Here is a 23,402-nt window from a genome sequence, read left to right as displayed (position 1 = left end):
CATAGAATGGTTTGGGTTCAAGGAATCTTACAGATCATCTAGTTCCAACCCCCCTGCCATGGGCAGGAAGACCTTTGCTAGCCCAGGTTGCTCAAAGCCCCGTCCAACCTGGCCTTGCACACTGCCAGGGAGGGGGCAGCCACAGCTTCTCTGGAAAATGTGTTCCACTGTCTCACCACCCTCACAGTAAAGAATTTCATCCTTACATCTAACCTAAATCTATCCTCTTTCAGTTTAAAACCATTATGCCTCGTCCTATCAGTCCCTGATAAAGAGTCCCTCCCAAGCTTTCCTGTAGGCCCACTTTACATACTGGAAGGCAACTCTAAGGTCTTCCTGGAGCCTTCTCTTCTCCAGGCTGAACAACCCCAACTCTCTCAGCCTGTCCTCATAGGGGAGGTGCTCCAGCCCCCTGATCATCTTCATGGCCTCCTCTGGACTCAGTCCAACAGGTCTATGTCCTTTTTGTGTTGGGAGCCCCGCAGATCAATGCATTACTCCAGGTGGGATCTCATGAGGGCGGAATAGAGGGGAAGAATCACCTCCCTAAACCTGCCAGTCACACTTCTCTTGACACAGCCCAGGATACAGTTGGCTTTCTGGGCTGTAAGTGCACATTCACAGAATCAAAGAATCTTCTAGGTTGGAAAAGACCTTGAAGATCATCCAGTCCAACCATTAACCTAACACTGACAGTTCCCAACTACACCATATCCTTAAGAACTATGTCAACGCGACTTTTAAACATCTCCGGGGATGGGGGCTCCACCACTGCCCTGGCCAGTCCATTCCAATGCCCAACAACCCATTCTGTAAAGAAATACATCCTAATTCCAGTCTAATGTCCAAGTTGTCCCAAGTGAAACTTGAAACCATTCCCTCTTGTCCTATTGCTTGTTACTTGGTTAAAGAGACTCATCCCCAGCTCTCTGCAACCTCCTTTCAGGGAGCTGTAGAGGGCGATGAGGTCTCCCCTCAGCCTCCTCTTCTCCAGACTAAACACCCCCAGTTCCCTCAGCCGCTCCCCGTACGACCTGTGCTCCAGACCCTGCACCAGCTTCGTTGCCCTTCTCTGGACACGCTCGAGTCATTCAATGTCCTTTTTGGAGTGAGGGGCCCAAAACCGAACACAGGAATCGAGGTGCGGCCTCACCAGTGCTGAGTACAGGGGTCAGATCCCTTCCCTGTCCCTGCTGGCCACGCTATTGCTGACACAAGCCAGGATGCCATTGGCCTTCTTGGCCACCTGGGCACACTGCTGGCTCCTGTTCAGCTGGCTGTCAATCAACACCCCCAGGTCCCTCTCTGACTGGCAGCTCTCCAGCCACTCCTCCCCAAGCCTGTAGCACTGCTGGGGGTTGTTGTGGCCCAAGGGCAGCCCCCGGCATTTGGCCTTATGGAAACTCCTCCAGTTGGCCTCAGCCCATGGCTCCAGCCTGTCCAGGTCTCTCTGCAGAGCCTCCCTACCCTCGAGCAGATCAACACTCCCACCCAACTTGGTGTCATCTGCAAACTGACTGAGGGTGCACTCGATCCCCTCGTCTCGATCATCAGTAAAGATGTTAAACAGGAGTGGCCCCAACACCGAGCCCTGGGGGACACCACTCGTGACCGGCCACCAACCGGATTTAACTCCGTTCACCACAACTCTTTGGGCCTGGCCATCCAGCCAGTTTTTTACCCAGCAAAGCGTGTGCCCATCCAAGCCATGAGCAGCCAGTTTTGTCAGGAGAATGCTGTGGGAAACGGTGTCAAAGGCCTTCCTAAAGTCAAGGTAAACAACATCTACAGCTTTTCCCTCATCTTATAAGGAAGTCGCCCTGTCATAGAAGGAGATCAGGTTTGTCAAGCAGGACCTGCCTTTCATAAACCCATGCTGATTGGGCCTGATCTTCTGGTTGTCCCACATGTGTTGCGTGATGGTACTCAGGATAAGCTGCTCCATCAGCTTCCTGGGCACTGAAGTCAAGCTGACAGGCCTGTAATTTCCCGCATCATCCTTCTGACCCTTCTTATATATGGGCATTACACTGGCCAACTTCCAATCTGTCAGGACCTCCCCAATCAGCCAGGACTGCTGGTAAATGATGGAAAGTGGCCTGGCGAGCACCCCAGCCAGCTCCTTCAGCACCCTCGGGTGTATCCCATCCGGTCCCATAGACTTGTGTGTGTCTGTGTGATGCAGCAGGTCACTGACTGTCTCCTCCTGGATTGCGGGGGAGTCATTCTCCCAGTCTCTGTCTTCTGGCTGAGGAGGCTGGATTCCCTCAATACAACTGGTCTTGTTATTACAGACTGAGGCAAAAAAGGCGTTAAGGACCTCAGCTTTTTCCTCATCACTTGTTACCATGTTTCCTCCTGCTTCTAGCAGGGGATGGAGGCTCTCCCTGGCCTTTCGTTTACTGTTGACATAGAAACATTTCTTGTTATTCTTGATTGCTGAAGCCAGACTAATTTCTAGCTGGGCTTTAAACCTCCTGATTTCTGTCCTGCATAGCTTCACAGCATCTTTGTAATCACTGTGTGTGGCTAGCCCCTTCTTCCGAAGGCCATAAATTCACCTTTTCTCGCTGAACTGCAGCTGAAGCTCCCTATTTAGCCAAGGTGGTCTTCTCTGGCACCTGGCTTCTCTTACAGCACCTGGGGACAGCCTGCCCCTGAGCCATTAAGATATTCCATCCACTAATACCCCCAAGTCCTTCCCTGCAGATCTGCTTTCAATCTACTCATCACCCAGCCTGTATTTATTTTGGGACTGCCCCGACCCATGTGAAGGACCTTTCACTTGGCCTTGGTGAACTTCATGAGGTTTGCACAGACCCACCTCTCCAGCCTGTCCAGGTCCCTCTGGACGACATCCCTTCCCTCCAGCGTGTTGACCGTACCACACAGCTTGGTGTCATCAGCAAACTTGCTGAGGGTGCACTCAATCCCACTGTCCATGTCTCCAAAAAAGATGTTAAATAGCACCGGTCCCCAAGGAATGGCACTTGTCACTGCTGTCCACTTGGACATTGAGCTCTTGACCACGACTTTCTGAGTGTGACCATCCAGCTAATAGCTTATCCACCAAGTGGTCCACCCATCAGATCCATGTCTCTCCAATTTAGAGACAAGGATGTCGTGCAGGACAGTGTCAAACGCTTTGCACAAGTCCCAGGTAGATGATGTCAGTTGCTGTTCCCTTATCCACCAACGCTGTAACCCCACTGTAGAAGGCCACCAAATTTGTCAGGCATCATTTGCCTTGGTGGCTGTCACCAATCACCTCCTTATTCTCCACGTGCCCTAGGATAATTTCCAGAGGCATCTGCTCCAGGATCTTGCCAGGCACAGAGATGAGACTGACTGGCCTGTAATTCTCCAGGTCTTCTTTTAACCCTTTTTTAAATGGGGTAATGTTTCCCCTTGTCCAGTCAGCAGGAACTTCACCTGAGTGCCATGACTTCTCAGGTATGATGGATAGTGGCTTAGTCAATTCAAACACCAGTTCCATCAGGACCTGTGGATGCATCTCATCAGGTCCCATGGACTTGTGCACCTTCAGGTTCCTTAGATGGTCTTGAACCTTATCTTCTCCTACAGTAGGTGGTTTTCCATTCTCCCAGAATCTGTCTTTGCTTTCTGCGTCTTGGGTGGTATGGCTAGAGCACTTTCTGATGAGGCAACAAAGTCACTGAGTATCTTGGCCTTCTCCATATCGTGGGTAACCAGGTCTTCCATTTCCTTCCAGAGAAGGCTCACATTTTCCCTAGTCTTACTTTTCTCACTGATGTACTACAGAAGTTTTTCTTGTTGTCCTTGACATTCCTGGAGAGATTTAATTCTATCAGGACTCTGGCCTTCCTAACCTGATCCCTGGCTGCTTGGACAATTTCTCTATATTCCTCCCATGCTACCTGTCCTTGCTTTCACCCTCTCTAGGCTTCCTTTTTGTGTTTGAGCTTGTCCAGGAGCTCCTTGTTTATCCATGCAGCCCTCCTGGTGGTCTTACCTGTCTTGTCCTATCTTTGTCAGGAGGCATCCCTTCCAAATTTGGAGAAGGTGATCCTAAATGACTCATATCTAGATGATTCATTTAGAAAAAGTAAAAGGAATTTTTTTTCCAATCCAAGTTAGTGTTGGAAAATATATTCAGATTTTTATAAAAATTATACAGAAATAAAACACAGAAATTTGCTTGGATAAATAAGGTATGTTTTTGAGTTCTGTTTTTCACCAAATGTTAAAAACGGCAACTGCAGTCTAACCCTGCCTCAGATGATTTCTTTATTTCTCCTATCTGCCAACAATAACCAAAAAAATCAAACAACAAAACAAACCAAAAAGAAAACAGGTATTTGCACATCTTTAATCATAACTAAAGTTCAGACTCCCTAATTTGATTGTTTTAAGTGAAAGACATGAAACGCCTTTGCAATTAACAGCAGTTTTGCTTAAGTAACAATACATGATTAGAATACCTGTTGTCTAATATAGTTTGATTATTTGAAGTATTATCCTTTTGGAAATTCTAATTTAAGTATTTATGAAGAATCTTTTTAAAGCTGTCATTTAGTATATTTAAAACTGATACCGTATTGGTAGTTTTGATTATAAAACAAGAAATATTTTAATCCTATCTAGAATCATGCTTACCAAAACAAGCGATACACAAAGTCTGAAACACTCTGAAGCAGGTCTGTAAATCAGGATGTCAGAAATACTAGAGTTTAGTGTCCTATTCCGTTAAATAGAAAGGTTTTTGTTAAAGAGTATTTCCAGAAATAATTATCACATAGAGAATGTATAAAGGTTTGTAATTCAACATGATATCTGCAGGTAACAGGTAGCAAAGACTTAACCTGGAAAAGCATTTGGTGGGTCCTGAAGCTGCAAAGGTCGTTTAACAAATGCATTTTACCATCCCAAATTTCAGTCAACATATACTAAATATGAAGAAACAGAATAAATTAACAAGATCAGAAAGATCTTTTTTTTTTCTTTTCAGTACGTGAGTACAAGTTTCTGTCTGCCTCCCTGGAAATTGCCTCCCACTCTACAGACACTTTCCCTTCAGTGCTAGATAAAACTTTCTTCAGTTGCTCCAGAAAGTACAGTTGAAGGTTTCTGGTTTTTGACAGGGCAGGGTGGGGGGGGATTAAAATACAAATCAAGCAGAGTGATAGCTTTCCAAGCTATAAAAAAAACACCAAACATGCTGTACCATCAACTAGGGGTATCAAACCACTCTAGTGAGACTAAATTAAGCAATTTATTATACCAGTTGTGTTATAAGAATTGTTCAGGGATTAAATTACCAACTTCTGCACAATTATATAGGAATCAGATCTTCAACTACCTTCCCAGAGATAAAGAAATTGCACTGCCAATAATAAAATAGTTTGCCATTAGAAAAATCAAAATCACTTGTGTTGCTAAAGAGAATCTTTTACAGTTAAAACCATATGATACCAATCCACTTCCATTTTCTTAACTGCAAATTACACAGTTTTGTAATCTCTCTTATTATGATCTTAAAACCAAATATATGGTTCTTTCCAACATAAAGCGAAGCCAAAGAGGAGTCAAACTGCTTTTAGAACGTTTTAGAAATAAATGTTATGTACCAAATAGGATACCAATACTTAAAACAATTTCTGTATGGCAAAGTTAAGTAGTACCATAGTACCTAACTCAGCAATGTGCAATGCACAATGTAAACTTTCCATCAGTGTGGAGTACTGAAGAGTTCTGGCAAAAACTCTGCTGAAAGGAAAGGTGACTAATTCTGTTAAACAGGTGAGATTTAATAATGTTAAAAATGAGCAACTTGTTTAAACTTAAAAACCAAAACTTTTTCCTAATTGCACACTTCCTTATCCTTACATTTGTTTAAAGTCTGTTTGCTTTTGGCTGCCATCAATAACTCTGGTATGCTACTGGTGATTTAATGAGACACAGCTCATTGTCCAGTTCTTTCAAAACTGGCCTTTCTGGAGCCTTTTCAGATGTAATTCAAACATACTAGAAATTTGGGTTGGAAATTACATGTCCCCTCTCCAGCAGTCAGAATTTACTCCAATACCCTAGAGAGAAAAAGAATAAAGTTAAGACTGCTTGAGCAACACTTAAAACATTGTTTTAACTGTACCACCACTAGATACACCTATGATGAATGTTTTCTATATCTATCAATAACTTTATCTGTCACCAAAATGCTGCACGCTTTTTACTGACCCTCCTAGGACGGTGTACAATCAAAGTCATAATCCCAAGCGAAACTGAACAGTCTGCATTAAATACATACCACCACACACAAATACACAAAAAAATCCATGAAAATCCAATTTATTTCATACATCTCTTCTCCAAATGTTAAAGGAACATCCATTTACTCTTTTTTAAACTCTATGGTTTACTGCAAAAATTTAACCTAAGAATAAATTTTACCAAAAAGATTATTTCCATTTTATTCTGCTTTTCTGATTCTGCTTCTCACTGCAAAAAACTAAACACAAATTTAATTGTTGGATAACTTTTGCATCATGAAAATCAGTATTATAATGTGAAAAATGAAATCGAATTCTGAAATAAAATATTGCAACTTTCTTTCCAGTTTTACATGAGCTAGATAGACATAATTCTTTGGAGGTCCACCTGGATCACTAAATTGTATTGCCTGCATAGCCAACAGTTTACATGTTGCAGTAATTGTTTTAACTAAATATTTCAAATATTTTCCAAACTATATAGCGTGATCTTAAAACAAAAAAATAAATACAGTCTAGTTATTAACTCTGATAATTTTACTTTTGTCCATAAGGAAATTTTCTTTTACTTTATATTTCTTTTTTTTAAATCTGCTGTTAAAGTTAGGTGTTAGCATTTTGTGGATTCTTAAACCTGCATATTCTATAGAATGATCCACTTACTACATTTTATGAAACAGATACAGACAAAACACTACCCAACACCACACTCTGGCCCTTCTCCAAAAGAAAACATGACAGTACCTGGTGAGCTTGCAATAGGTGCTCAGCAAACTGACGTACTTCTGATAGTAGAAGAGATATTAAAGAATTTCTTAGTATGTTGTTTCTTCCTAGCAAAGCCAGTGTGTGTGATACAGCATGCAGTGCCTGAAACTAAAAAGAGAGAACAGTAAATTTAAATTTTCAAAAAGACGTCTCCAGCTTTTATACTCCAGGTTTTCTTAAATAGAAATGGGATTTACATACTAAAATTTTTAAGAAAACAGGTAAAAAATCAACTTTTTAGACAGTTTACTAATTAAATACATATGGTAACTATGAGAAACCCATACCCACTACCTAGAAACTTTTGTTTCTCAAAAGATTAGCACCACAGGAAACTGTCATATGAACAAACTTCTCCAAACCTGTGAATTCCCTAGGAGGCAGCTTTTCAGCATTAGCTGTCATCATGCCCATCTGCTGTCATAGAAGATGGGTGACTACCCTGCACATACAGTAATTCTGTTTGTCACAGATAGACAAATGAACAAACAAATTCTTTGAAATTCAAACACATGGGCAAGCTAAGAGCTATAGTAGAGTTTTCTGTCAATAGAGTTATCACAAATAAAGTTTATTAAATGCTAAGAGATAGAAGATACACTGTATTTTCAAATTCAAACAATTCACTTCCATATTGTTGTTTAACAAGCTGTAACCAAGGCATTTCTCCTGAACCACATGAGGAGTAATGTGAACTTACATGAGAATTATATTAGTAGTGGGGTTTTTTTGGCCACAGATTTTTCTATTAAAAACAATAAAAGCTGTTTTCTTGTTCCCTGACGTGGAAACATATAGCTATTATGTAACGAAACATACTGCTCTACAAAGTAAACACGACATTATTTTGTAAAACACTAATAGAAGAAATTATAATTTCTATATATAAATGTACTGGAGTTCTTTCAAAGAAAAAAGTAATACACATTAAATATGACTATAACATTTTTAGATAAACATATACCCCTAAAATATCAATACTTAGTATCTCTTTGTAAATGAGTATTTTTGACTGACAAAAGGATACTCTGACCCAAATTCGTATGTCTAAGAATAACTACCATGTCTTAAACACTCAAAAGCAGACCACCGCATCCTTTTAACAATCTAGTTTATTCCACTAGCCAGCTCACGTATGTATAAACACATGCAGACACATGCATATATATATATATATATGAGAATAAAAATACTTGCCCACCATTTACAAGTTTGCATAGGATGAATCCTCCTGGAAATCACTTCCAAACACACTAAAGGCAAGAATGCAATCCAGCATGGATTTATTAAGGGGAAACTGTACTTAACCAACCTGATAGCTTTCTACAGTGAGATGACCAGCTGAGTGGATTAGGGAAAAGCAGTAACATTTACCTTGACTTTACCGTGGTTTTCAACACTGTCTCCCATAAAATTGTTACTGAGAAAATTTCGGGCTAGGTAAGCAGACAGTGAGGTGGACTGAAAACTTCTGCTGTAAAAACAGGTTAATCAGCAGCTTCACATTCACAGTTACTGCTTGTCTGCCTGATCAGATGGCCGAACTGCCCTGTCAGTTGATGCAACACCTATTTACCAGCCTCTGAGAGCTGAGGAGTTTGATCAGCTTGGTTATCATCTGCCCAAAATGAGACAACCTCCTATTCACAGTCATAACAATCAAATTTTAATAAATCTTTGCTGTTAATCACCTCACTTTAGCACATAATCCTAAAACAAATATAAAAAGAAAACTATAAAAGACAGACAAGTCTCATGTTCAGAATTAAACATGCAGGGAAACAAAGTAAACTCATATTAAAGAGAATTCATTAATTGTACGTATATAGCTTTGAAAATCTGTGATATTAAAATCATTCATAGATGTATACACGAAGGATTCTATAAAGACAAAATGTGAATGAAGGCGAGCTAAAATAGGTTTCTGAATAAAACAATATGAAAGGATAACATAATGTATGTGCCTACATGTAATTTTGAGGATATATGAATTAAAATCAGACTTCCATATACCCTTCCAAGAAAAACAATGACTCCTCCTCCTAAAAATAATCTAGATATTTACTGTTTTGAAAGATCTTCCATACTATCTATTAAAATTGTATGACAGAAACAAAGTTTGCATAACCTGGATAGTTCTGCCTTGGAGCACTCACATTCCAAAAGGGTACAACTGCTTCAAATCATTACTAGAGGTTTAAATAAAGCAAAAAATAGCATATTTTTCATTGAAGTTCCCACTCATTTTTACATCTTTTTATAAATTATGGATGGATACATATTGTAGTTACGTATTTTCAGTGTAACGTTGAGTATACTTACTAATTTGCCTTTGGCAAGTGAAATAGACAATCCAGAGTAGTTTTTCAACGCTACCTCTCCCAAAGAACACACTAAATGTATATATTTACACACAAACATGATCATGATTGTTCTCTTTTAAGCTCTCTTCTATTTGCCTACAAGATTTTTGGACTTATAGTGAAACTTTTTTTTTTTTTTTTGGTAGATATCAATGCTAGCAGCTGAGATTTAACTAAAATAGGATCTTTCACAGAATTCCAAATATCTTTTCTGGTTTGGCAAGAGTAACATTTTTCTGGTTGGAATTCTGTAGGACTAGGTAACAGGGGATTTTCAAATTTAAAGCCTGAGCCTCTACTAAGGGAAATAAATAGGGATTTTAGGGTACTTGAGATATGGCTACCGATGCCATTGAAAAATCCCACCTGCTAACTGATTTATTAAAGAGTATGGATTTAATATTGTATTTTGGTGAATCTCTTAATATATTTTAAGAAAATAAGGAAACAGCAAAGAAGGTTAAAGTAACTCTCACAGACTATATACATTATATGCATATGGAACAAACATAGCATACAAGCAATTAATCTGTAATTAGGGAACAGAAGTAAGACTGTTTCACAGCAATGCTCATGGATTGATAATTAAACTCTGGCAGCATTCAAACTGATAATAGTTCAAATAGTATGCCGTTTCATTAAAGATAAAACTATCTTCCGACCTCAAATCTATCAAACATTTAAGAAGCAGCAGAAACATTTTAATCCCTTGAGCTTGCTTAATGGTATAGATGAAATAAAACCTATGCTCTTCAGGGACTCCCAGGTAAAAGCAGTTAGAAAATTAAATTGTAAAAAACATACAATCAGAAACAAGAAAATAATGGAGCCTCGTTCACTGTTCAGGAGCTGCATCTTCTGTCCCTAACCCTCCTCCCACACGCTGGTCTCTGCTCTCTTCCCATGTTCCTCAGGATGCAGAGCAAGAGAGAGCAATGCTATGCCAGTAGTTGGGAAGGATGTGTGGATTGTCAATATAATGTCAATGTCCTGCTTGCCTCAAACATGCTAATTTGGTTGCTCCTCCACCCTGCCACTGATTTTAAAGCCTATTGGAAGGTATGTTTGACCTTCCACTTCTTTCCAAGTGACTTAAAACTGGCTATCAGGTTCAAAAGTTACTAGTAGAGGAAAAGACTGACAAGCAAAACAGCACACACCTACGAGCCTTGTTTCCCCAGGAAACCAGCATAAAAATAGCCACTTAGGAATTATCTGTTTAGAATTAATTTATCAGAATGTGTTAGACTTTTCTTTAATAATGGTTATCGAAAACTTGTAATTCCTTCACAAATTGCACAATTCACTAGACCCTGCAACTATGAAAACTGTACCTTAGTTTCTGTTTCACTCCAAGTAACACCTCTTTTCCCCAAGTGACTTGACATATTTGGCAACACAGGACTTAGGCAAATGCTTATTACAAGTATCCTCAAACTGTGAGGTGTTAAAACCAAAACAGCATTTTTGCCTTTAAATTCTTATCACCCCTGCCCCTCTGCCCATTTAGTCCAGACTGACTTCCACTCCTAACTCATCAATACCAATTGAAAAGTTTTACTTTTATACAGAGGGCATTAATACCCCTTTTCATATCTTACTGTCACGTTGCTTCCTTTGTAATTTGATGGTTGTGATTTATCTCTCCTCCTGTTTATGCTGCACTATTTCTCCTATCTTCAAGTCTTGGGATCTGATACATATTATTCCAGTTTTTTGCTCTGTAAGCCTCCTCTCAAGCTTTGCTCTGCCCTTTCCCCTTCATAATCTTGTTCACACTTCTCTCCACTCTTCTAAACCTGATGTTCTCTGCTAGGACCACCAGTTCGCCTCACTGCTGCAAGTTGCGTTTTATATCACAGTATTCTGGTACTTTTTTTCCAGAGCTTTAGCTGAAAAATGTTATGACAGTGTCATGTACAACAGAGGCAGGTCTGTTTGCAGCATGCTTGACAGCATGCACCAAAAATGTTTACAAAAAAACAAGCTAAAATGCAAATGGCATGAACAATTTTTTAATAAAAAAATTCAGAAAAGGCAAAAAAAAAGAAAATTAAACCAAAATATTTCAGTATCTGGAAAAGAATTATTGTAATACAGCACTGGCATGAGGTACAGAGGATGGACATGGGGAAACAAACAACCTGCAGCCAGCCTGCTAAATATTCTAAAACCCAGAACACTTTGGTGAATGGTGCTGGAAAAGCCAGAAATAAAAGCAAGAGATATCATGGTATTCACTGAAAGAAATGTGAAACCTACTGGCTTAAGTAAAGCTTTGTTGAATTTGTGGAGTGAGGAGGAAAGATCTCCAAGAAGTGTATTAACTCCTCCCGGTCACTGCTCCTGACCATGAAGCTTGTATGTCAGACTGGGAGTGTGAAACTGCAATTTCTTCTGTTCACAGATTGAAAGTCTCTTTCTTAGGTTTATTTCTTTATGGCTGCCTAAAAGTCACTCTGATGCACTGATCAGCAGGGTCCTCCTGGCTCCATATATGCTTATACCCAATACCAGTTCCCTAGCAAAACAAGCAGTAACTAGTGCATCTGCTTACTCCTGTCCACAGGCTAAACTAAGCTAAATCGACTGCTGCTGCCACATCAGTGAGAAGGAGAGATGAGAGACCATAGAAACTGCTATGAAGGAGATGCACTTGCAGTCACCTTCCTGTGACCCTTACTGCTTCTTCACACTACCAAGCTCTCTGGCAGAAATAAATTTCCCAGGCTACTTCCTAGGTGTTTACCCTCTCCTTTCCTGCATTAGGGAAAGCTGTTACTGCTGAAGTAATGAGGACAGATTCAGACCAGGCCCAGCACACCAACTGACTGGACTACCCTTAAGTAGCCTGTTCTCTATTTGACTGACATACACAAACCTTTCCCCTCCCCTCCTTGTCCTGTCAAGTACTCAGTGCACAGCACAACTTGTTGCTACTTCTCTAGCTGCTTTCTTATCCAATTACAAAATATGAAAGCATTAAAGAACATATTTTTCAGTTTCATTAACATTTGCTAGTATGGGTTCCGTAATAAATGCTTTACTGAAAACCAGATAAAAGCTCCCCAATCTTTCATCAGTAAACATGGTTTATTTTACAAAGAATGCTCTTAGGTTGTTCTTCCACCATTTATCTCTGGTAAACTCATGTTGTATTTTCTATCATTTATCACTAGATCTTTAATTATTCTTTAAACTTTGTTACAAAGCTTTGTATGTTATTGAGATAAACTGCTACACTGGTAGCTTCCTCTTAATCTTCACTTTCAAGCGTAAAACATGCTATATTAGAAATTCTACAGTTATAATAATACCGTCTCTAAATCTTTCATTCTAAACTTATTTAACTTTTTTTTTTTTCAGTTTCATAGTTTACTTGTCTTTCCCATTTTGAGCACTTTACATTCTCTTGAGCTGGATAATATACATAAAACAATGACACTTAGTTCATGGGATAAAATACACATAACAGACCCTGTTGCGAGTTTGATTTTTTTAAGAAACACCAAAAAAAGCAACCCAATCAAACAAAAAACCCTAACCCAAAACTAAAGCACAACCTGGATGTCCTTAGAGGAATTCAGGGCTGCAAATCACCATTATGCTTAATTTAGTGTTTACCTCAAAATGATAGTATCTATTTCCATACACTAAAACCAAGTGCCTTGCTTACATTGCCTCACCCCAATCACCTTTACAGAAAAGGCAACACTTTCCTTGAGGCACCCAAACACACAGTCATCAGTTCATCTGAAGACTAAGTACAAGAAACTGATCTATAGAGAAATCCAGCTAACTACTGAAGACAACTGGGATCCTGCTGGCATCAGAGTTTTCACCAATAAATTTACTTTAAGCAATGCTAACTTGTCAGAGATCAAGAATGTTGCATCTTCTTGGGATTCATGAATTAGGCATCTAAATATCTAATCCATCCAAGAGGCTGGATCCAGTATCAATCCCAGTTAAACAAAGAGCATTCACAACAGCTGCCACTCAGACAACTCTGATGTTACTGCTGCCCGATTTTTTAATATCTAGTGTAAATATTCCGTTGATTATGAAGAAACAGCTCTAGATACAATGCCTTCCCAGCCTGAAAGATTAACATTTGTATTATTCTTGATTCGTCCTTAACTAGTCCTAGTCAGTGTCTGCCTGGTGATGCTGAGTTGCCAAGCCATGCTAATGGATGCAGAAGACACTAAGCAACAAACATGAGCTCACTCACAGCAGAAGAGTTATGGATTCAGATTTTTAATCTGAGGACTACTTAGGAAAAGTCACTGGATAAATTACAGAAAACAGGTATATTTTAGTTTTTTAAACTTGAGAGTGAGCTGGTCATCTTTAAAGAAATTCAGGGATGTAAATCAATGTATCTAAGATTTACAGACAGTCCTTGCAAATGAAAATGGATTTCAGATCTTTATTTCCCAGTTCTTTACTCTTCTTCCCTCTGCCCACAATGTGTGAGCTACTTTAAATACCACTTAAAGATGCTAAGTATCTGGCTTGCATACCTAGGAAGAATAGGGGTACCTTGCTTAGGGTTACAGATTTCACTGGAGGAGCTGAGCATTAAAAAGCAGGCAAGGAATACTCAACTGTCTTTGCAACTGGCTGCAGGTAACAGGCTCTACAGGCTTACTTTTAATTTCTCTCCTATCACCATAACACAACCACACACCCTATTTGGGCACACAAAAATATTTCCTAGAGAAGCATGATAAAATTAAGCTGAGAAAAGGTTCATTAGTAAACAGAAAATAGAACAGGGAAACCCTAAGATTTTCATTATTAAAGTATGCACACATTTTAAGCAAAGGTTGAGGACTACTACCAAAAAGCCATCTTCAAAAACTAGAGGATATAAGAGGTTATTTTCCCACAATACTAAAAAAAGGCACGACCTCTGTTAAAAGCAACAAACTGATTGTTTCTGTGAAGAGAAAGACAATGCTGACAGCAGGAACAGCCCTGGATCTCCATCTGGAAGTAACCAGAATGGAACGAAAGAGCTAAGATGGTCATATCCTCCCTTTGAATAACCACCTACTATGGTACCTGAGATCAAAAAATAGAACAATTTTAGGTCCTTTTGTTCAACAGCATGGCTAGCGTAACAGAAAACAAGGCCTAGATAGAATCCAAATGCTTTTACACAGGCATGATAAGTGAAGGACTGAAGGATGGGCTTTGATGTTGCTGTTCAACATGGTCTCTGCTGCAAATATTGCTGAGATGACAAAGCAGCAAAATGACAGTGCTAATGCAATACTACAGAAAGTTAAGAGATCTTTGACAGAAAGCATTCACTGGAGAGAGACTGAGGGCAGAGGAAAGAAACAAACAACTTTTGATATATATTTCCTGCCACATTCAACAAAAATTCAACAAAATCAAGAACTTCCTGTATTCTGGCAAGGGCCCCCCATACTTAATTTGTAAATCAAAAGAACAGTAAAGGCCTATTCCATTCTTTTTTTCTCCTCCTAGCGGAAATAATCTGTAATACCCTGAATACTAGGCTAATTACTTGGATAAAAACAGGTAATGACGTTATTAGGAAAAGAGATGGTCCTGACAAAACGGCATTACAGGCAGGCTGGAAACCATGAATAAAACTTTTTTGCCTTAATGGTAAAAAAAATCCTGCTAATTTCATCCTGTAACGCTTCAATAATTGTAGCTTTTGTGCATGATACATATCAGCTGAGGCTGGCTGAGGAGGGAAGCTGGACAAAAGTCTAAGAGGCAGACAAGATTTTCTTTCATTCATTCCTGTCTAGTTACTCCTATGATCCACTTTACTGAAGCAAATGAGAGTCAGTCAGTTTGGTGATTGCTTTAGACCATAGTGATTTACAAAACAATGGATTTTGATTACCATTTCACTTAAATAGCTCTACATAGAACAACAGATTGCTGGAAAATTTAATTCAACAATCAAGAGATTCAAACATTGACTCTTACTAGACCATAAAATCCCGGCAACACATTTTAACATTCATACAAATGAACTGCTCTGCCACTACATAAACAAAATTGTTTCTTTGGTCAATGAAAACGCACCAAGTCTCAAGAGCAATGATATTCCCCTTGGGACTCAGTTAATTTAGGAAAACTGAAGCCTACTAGTTTTATATTTGGGAACCACCGTTGACATGAAGAACTATTTTTAAATCTTAATTGTCCCTGAGCAGGAAAGACTCTTGTAAAAACTGCTGAGTTAAGTACTGTTCTGGCAGTTGCCAACAAAAGATACTGCAAACTATACACGGCCAGGGGAATTTATCGTCACCCACAATTAGTTGGCGCATCTATTAAATACATACTGTCACATGTATTAAAACCATCAGTTTATGATTACTCTCTTCCAGGCAATTTCAGTCACTAATGAAACATACAAACTGTATCCTAGATAAGAAAAGATTCAAAACCATGGTTTTGATTAATGTGTAGTTTTTCAATTGCATAAGCACACTTCCATACATTTCTTTATATAATTGCCAATTAGATTCAAACATTTCTCTCTTTCTGCTTTTCACTGTACTACATTTCAACTTGTCATTTTCATGAGGAATTGCGAATCCTTTCTCTCCCAAACATCGGGTAAAGGCATTTAACTAGTAGTCAGAACTCTTGCGTTTGCTTTTCTGCTAAACATATCAACAGTAATAGCTGAGCATTTGCAAAATTCTACATAAAGACTTTTAGATGGAACGTAAGAGAGAGAAAAAAACCAGACAGTAAAGTCCCAAACAGGATACAAAAAGTTCCTAGAGAAGATGCTTATGTCTCAGCATCCATTTGGATACTGTTAACACAAAACAACTTCTAAACAATTACCCTAAAGTAGAGTAATTGTGATTGTAAAGTAATTTCCAAAGTGGACAAGGGTTAAAAGAACCGAAGGAAATAGCCCTTAACTTTTTTTTTTTTTTTTTTTTTTTTTTTTTTGCTTAGTTTGAACAGTGCAGGTAATTCATGACTCTTGACAGCATCTTCAAAGTCAATACTGATGTTTTAAATATAGCATGAGAAGCAGCAAACAGCCACAGGTCACTGAAACACATCTCTTTTCCTTCTGGGTCTTCTTTTAAAAAGATTTATGAGTGAGGTGGGACAGAAGGATGAGGTATTTGTTGAACAGGAACAAGGCACCAGAAAGCAGTCTCTTCTAAGAGCCCTACACAGCACAATTCTACTCTACAATATTGAAGGCAATGTACCACTGTCTTCTATTTTAGTGTTTTGATTAAAAGAAGAGGTCCAAGAAACAGACACAGATCTCTGCACAGAACCCAGGGTGAAGGTCAGGATCTTCTGGCACATAACTGATGCATTAGCCATGCTCCAAATTACAGTATCAGCTGCACCCAGAAGAAGTACAACCAGTGAGCTGAACTTCTGTTAACAATGCTGCTAAACTAGTGCGACACCACTAGGGATCACATCACATAAATCCTATGTAACGCAGCACCCTGTAACTCTATTTTGCCATGAAACATTTGAATACAGTTAAACTGCACTGAAAGAAGCCAGATATAAAAGTATTTTTCTTCTGTCTCCAAAGTAGGAAACAAGACTCTGAATTCCTTAATAATAACTGTCTTGAGGTTTTACACAGCTGTATATATGAGAGATGTAAATAAGACAAGTATGAATTATCTAAATTTCTGTTCTAGGGATTTGACTTCTGAAGCTAATTCCATATACTGTGAAAATACAGCCAGCTCAGGTTCACCACGCCAGGCTTCCAGGAAGGCTCCAGGATGCTGTCCAAGTAAAAGGATTTTAGTGTCCTCTCTGAATTGCCCTAATGCAATGAGCTGTGCAAAACCTTCACCAGAAACATAAACCACACATGATATTCTGAACAGCACAGGGAGTTGGGAATCCCTAGTGCCTCTGACTGTTGCATTTTTCTAATAGAGGAGAAATGATCCGTTGTTCCAATACATGCTGGACAACAAGAGATAAATCTCAACAGAAAAGGCACATCTCAGTCCAGTAAGCGATGCATCTAGGAGCAGGAGAGATGCACGTTTGCTATGTCCCTATGGAGGTGGATGGAGCTAGCCGTTACAAAATCCCAAACGGGTAGATTAAGGAAAAAGAAAATGTTCCTGTGCTTCCTTTCTGAAGAAGGGACAAAGCTTCTACTCCACCGGCGCTGTAATTATATACCATAGCTCCTCTGGAAGTTTTCCATGGGAAATGTTTTCCCATGTTTTGTAGAATAGTCCATTTGAAAAGTAGAGCCAGTGGCTCCTCAAACTGAATACATTCTCGCCGAGTTTTCTTGTAATAGCTTCTGTTTGCTTGAAAGCAGGACTTGCAAAGAACCTGCATAAATAGGACAAGTGGTTCTGCTGACAGCAGTTACTCAACATGAATAACAATTTGCACATCAAAAGGCAATGCACCGACAGCAACATATCCATACAGAAGTCCAAGAGTCTCGGTGCTGAGGACTCAAAAACTGGTGACAAGCAACGTGCTTGCTCCATAGATCAGCAGCAACTAACCATAGATTTTGCAACATGAGAGCAACAACTCATCTGTACCAGAATTAGACACAGAATCCTCATAAGCTTTTCTGTAGCAGCCATACAGGGATGCAAGACCGTGCCAGTAGAAGGTGCGGAGGCAGGCCATTAAGTAGATGATTCAACCTCAGAGCATTCATGCTTCACCTTTAGCAGCCATGACTTGAGACTCCTTCTAGATATTTCCAGAAGGCTTCTTCCAAAAGACTATGTTTCTGACAGCTGTGTGCAGAGTTCTGAGCTGCTCTCCAAGCATGAAGGAAGAAGAGAAAATTTTAAAAGGGAAATTCAAGAGGCTACTTTTATTTGTAGTTCTTTGATTTAAACGGTTTTATAGTAATATTTCCTTTTATCTTTAGTATCTTATAGATTTTTTTTTTCTTTTTGATACTCGTGTCAATTTGGAGTTTCAGGTCAAAAATTCTATCAAAAGTGCACAGCTTTAAGCAACTGAATCCAGGCGGAAAAGCTCTGAGTACATGTCTTCGCTGGTTCCTACAGCTTTCAGTGCTTTATAATTAGAAACATCTCAAACAATAGGACTCAACAGTTACAGCAAGTAATTCTGCTGCTGTTTTTCTTCCTTTACATCTAAGGTAGAGATAATTATCTCTTTTCCAATTCTCAATGGTTTTTTAAGTTATTTAATTTGCTCTGCAGCAAAGCGCTAAGATTGCTTTTGAAGATGAGGCGTTAAGTGCAATCCACAGTCATTTCTCTCTTTGTTCACTTTTTGAAGGTGTTTCTCACAGCCCTTTGTCCTCCTTGACAACTCCTGACAGTTTTATAGGTGAGGATGGCAGAGGGAAAGTTGTGTCAAATACTATAGCTGCACTGGTGACTGTCTGTACAAATGCTTTCTGACAGTTAGTAAGGTTAGATACAACAAAATTCCTAATGTTTTTATACTGGAGGGATTTAAGCATCCTCCTGGAACCAAAATTCGTAGTTTGCCACTCTTTCCAGATGACAGCCTTGTAATTAATGGTAATTTTATTTTAAACCTATAATCTTGATATTTCAATCACCACTTGAGTAAACAGTGATGATTAAAACTGAAGCATAAAGTCCCTGGGAGATATCTGGTACACAGCACATGAAGAATTAGTTATACAATTTCCACTACTAATTCGGAATGCTACATATTTATTTCCATATTCAGTTCAGTTTAAAGAAAACCAAATCTCTAAAAAGGGTTCTTCAATAAGTCTTTATAAACATTGCTATTAGTACACACAGCATTTTTCCCTTTTCCCCTAGAATCTGGAAACTATCACGAATATCCCTTAATAATTGATTTATACAATTTTTAAACTATTTGAATCTGTTTGATTGAAGTAATGGCTGCCAAGAGGAACAACTGTTAAATCAATATTTTGGTGGCAGCAGATATAAAACCTCTCATAAAAAGTCATCTGTTTCAGTGAAGCTATTCAGAGAAAACATGCCACTTGCAAATTATGTGGACATACTCCACCCTTCCTGAATGATTTAAAAAAGCCCTTTGCAGACTTGAAATGCCCCTGTTCTATCAGGATATTTTCTCCCATTTAAGATGCCACACCTCTCACTTATGTTTCACCAGGTTCCTACAATCAGCAAGTAATCCTTCTCTGGATAACCTCTTGGTTGCTCTCCTACAATTACAATTGTTTTAATTACTTATTAACTTTCTATTTGGGTAGAGGAGGGGAACAGGTGGAAACACTGGACATCAGCAGCTATGAAGAAGTCCTTAATGAATGCCTGCTCAAGTTTTCTTTGTTCTGTATCCTATAATCACTCAAAAAAATAAACGGAGTTACACCTGCATGACTATCCCTGATACTACACAAATTATATGTATGTCCACACCCTTTCAAAACACTGCTCAGTGGCACCTCTAATTAAAAACTAAGTATCACACCATGGCAACACTGAAATAGAAAGCACCCTGGTATGAGAGACACAAAGCCCTAGTCCTGGGAGAAAGCTTCCATATGCGATTTCATTCTGAATGCTTTCTAACCAAAATACAGGCACATCCGCTTCCCACCCCCCAGTTTGGTAATATATTTATTTGAGATTTACATTCTGAGGTAAATATTTAATACACACTGGGATTAATTTTAAATTAAGACAAATGGATACATCTGTCCACAGGCGTAGCAGATGTCTATGCTCTCATTTTCCTAAAGGCAGCTTTAGAGCGCATTCTAAAATAGGGACCTAGTACCTGGTCAGCATTCTTTAGGTTCCCTGGATTATAGCGATACAATCTTCATTTACTATCATGACAGTGTAACTACATACATGTGGACACTAAATTGGTACATCTAAGCATCAAACAATTCCACCATCATGTCCGTTCCAAGTTACTCTAAAAGACAGAAGGAAAACGAAAAATCCTAAGACAGACAATGGAATTTATTACTTACAGGAAGTCTTGTAAAGACAGACTAGATATTTCAGCTGAATGAGGAAACTAACAAGATGATGCATGGAACAATGAAGAATGATGAATACAAACAAAACGCAATTCAGTCCTATTTGCTGTTTGTGCTGGGGACATGCTATTTCTGAATTTTTCACTCATTTGCCAATTTACTTTCAACACAAAATTTGTAAATGTCTAGAGTGACAGAGATCTTCTGAAGCAAATCAACCTATTTAATCTAGGTGCACAAGAAAGAATAAAAAAATTTATAGTCATTACTTTGTGAATATGTACAGTATATCTTCATATAGCAAGAGAAACAATATGATTTTCTCTCATATTTTCTATAGAGTTGTTTCAATCTACATTTTTATAGCTTTAAAAAGTCCTATAATCAGGAATAGACTAGAAGAACTTGCATTCATGAGAAAGAACTTTTTCAAATGTTTTAGAACATTTATTGTCCATATCACAAAAAAAGAACAAGCACAAGTATCTCTGAAAGTATTCTTAAAAATATAACAAGACAAACTAACAATAAAAACATAGAATCACAAGAGCATTACAGTATACTGAAATGATATAGGGAAGATGGAATATGTTTTAAACTTACCCTGTTGACACTGCTGTTTCTTAAAATAATCTGAATTAGATTTTTCTTAAATTCTTCCAGCTTCTTGAAACACTTCTTCAAAACATGATTAGATAATTTAGTATCAGTTATTAAACTGATCAAAACACAAACTGCTTCAGTAAGAACATTTGAAACTGGAAATTTAGGACTCTTGTAAAAAACAGTCAGTCCATCAAGCAACTGAGACACTGAATTACATATGGTGAAAGGATCGTTCTCAAGCTCTGTGAAGTCTGCTTGAAGAATTCCTCCTTCTGATAGTTTTCTTATTTCAAGCAGATGTTGCAAAAACTGCACTGGAGCAGTCAGGGATTCCTCCTTGCTAGTACAGCAAAGATTCAATGGGGAAATTGTTTCCAACCAATGTTTAGAAGGGTCAATATTATGCTCAGATTGGTGAAAATCGGAGTCTATGCCTAAAGAACTGAATGCACAGTCATTAGAGACATCACATCCAGAGTCTTCTAGCTGGCTTGAGTAACTCACAGGGTTTATACACTCCTGATCCAGAAGAGTTTCAGCAGAGGCATCTGGTTTTCCTGAAACACAAATGTGAAAGTTATATTTGTGTAATACTTAAATACATGCTTATGGAGCGTGTCATATATCCTTTGTCCTTCTGCTTCCACACAAAAATCACATAATACACATGTATGTTTGCTCTCCAAGAACTTCCCATGATTAGAATTCAGCTGTGGGAGAAGATGACATTTTTAATTGAAGTAAAAACTTTCAGAAGGTAGTGTCAATTTGTGAACAAGATGTTTTATGCTCATGGGAGCATGAACAGTAATTTTGAGTTTAAAATTCCTGATAGTCTTAAATTTTCACATATATAATCTAAGTGGACATCACTTGAAAAATTAAGTGTACATCTATACACCCATTAATTCCTAGGAAAGGAAATGCATGTAAATTTTTTCCTCCCCCAAAATTTTCACTACTTTGCTTCTCAATAACTCAAGAGTGCTTTTTAAAGACAGTGAAGGTCTGTTACTATAACTGCATCAAATAAGATCATCTCCTTTACGTGTACTCTTTCTGCCCAGGTCTGGTAAGGAATTCTAACAGAGTCAAAGTTGAACAGAACATTACACATGAGTTTTTTATTATTTAAGAAAGAAAAACATTCTGAATCAAAAATTTCTCCAGTGACCATCTATCTCATACCATCTGCTTCAAAGACACGCAAACTACATTAATGTGAATGCAATGTATGCCTTCTGTATTAAATTATTTTTGGACACCACTATAGAATCCCTTCATCCTATTTCACACATTAGATACATTTAAGTCAGCGCCTCTGGGTATAAACTCAGTACTAGGTGACAGCAGACTCCTTCTGTGCTACACTCTACCTATGCCAAAAGTTTACAGTCAAAACAAGCAAGAAATTATTGCAGTGAAGTGCAAGATGAACACAGGTAAGTATTGCAGTGCCTTGAAGTAAGGCTAGAACCCCATCTGATCAACTCCTAGTGGTACCCTGCTTCCTGGGGCACAGCCACAAACTGCTTCTCACTCTTAAAAAACATGCATATACTGTTCATATTTTCCACAAGGATCCAAAACACTCCTCTGTGTTTGTATTCTTAAATGAATAAGAAGATTTTATAGATGGTTTGGTCTGATGGGACATAAATGTTGTACTTCATAGCAAGTTAAAAAAAAGCATTTTTAACACAGAAAACATCACTAGGCAGCAATCTACATTATTCTGTACACTAACAAAACACTAGTCAAAAAAGTCTATATAGACTTCATTAAATACACAATTTCAAATTGAATTCTGACCATTACTTCAGTCTCTGAAAAGATACCAGATTATCCAATGAGTGTACTACTACCAAGATCTAAACTGGTAGTAATAAACAAATAAATTTATTAATTGTTGAGTTTCATGCCTTTAACATTCAGACATACTCAGAATTGAACAAGATTGGTACTAACTGACTCACAATGAAAGGGCGAACTGTAGGGAAATCAACCAACATTTGAGAAGCAGGGCTTGCAAGACCAGCCTAGCATTTTATATATTAACACTGTTCCCAAATGCCCTGCATACCCAAACTTGGAAAGCAAGCAAAGAAGCAAAGCACACTTCCCATGGTCTGACTAACAAAAGTAGGCATGAATCTTTCATGTCTTCTCTCCCTCGGGTTCTGAGCAAAAGAGATTCCAGAAGAAAAAAATTGAAAGCTGGTTTTGGTGCTGTTTGGAAAATAAGCCCTTCTAAGGGAATTCATCTACTGTGAGTTTCACTATGTGGATATTTTGTTCCTGTTCTTAATCCCATGGGGCAACATGAAAATTGCTCATGAGTATGTATTGCCAGGAGTCAAAAGAAGCAAAGCAAGAACTACATGCAATAAAACATATGTATCTTCACTGATTCTCTTGTTGAAAGAAAAA

The 23,402-nt window shown here is 38.5% G+C and overlaps 1 protein-coding gene across 1 annotated transcript in view; it reads right to left on the bottom strand.

Annotated features, from left to right (window-relative positions):
* Positions 1-23,402, bottom strand: part of MEI4 (meiotic double-stranded break formation protein 4) — an 85,074-nt gene that overhangs the window by 40,658 nt on the left and 21,014 nt on the right. Inside the window, exons 3-4 of the mRNA XM_074922597.1 lie at positions 20,970-21,529; positions 6,996-7,127 (exon numbers count right to left, since the gene is read on the bottom strand). Coding sequence (XP_074778698.1) covers positions 6,996-7,127; positions 20,970-21,529 — 692 coding nt within the window. The remainder of the gene's footprint in view (positions 1-6,995; positions 7,128-20,969; positions 21,530-23,402) is intronic.

Source organism: Athene noctua, chromosome 1 (genome assembly GCF_965140245.1).
Source record: "Athene noctua chromosome 1, bAthNoc1.hap1.1, whole genome shotgun sequence".
In the NCBI taxonomy this organism is placed as follows: Eukaryota; Metazoa; Chordata; class Aves; order Strigiformes; family Strigidae; genus Athene; species Athene noctua.
The sequence above is the reverse complement of the archived record's forward strand: the minus strand, read 5'-3'. Positions and strand labels throughout refer to the sequence as shown.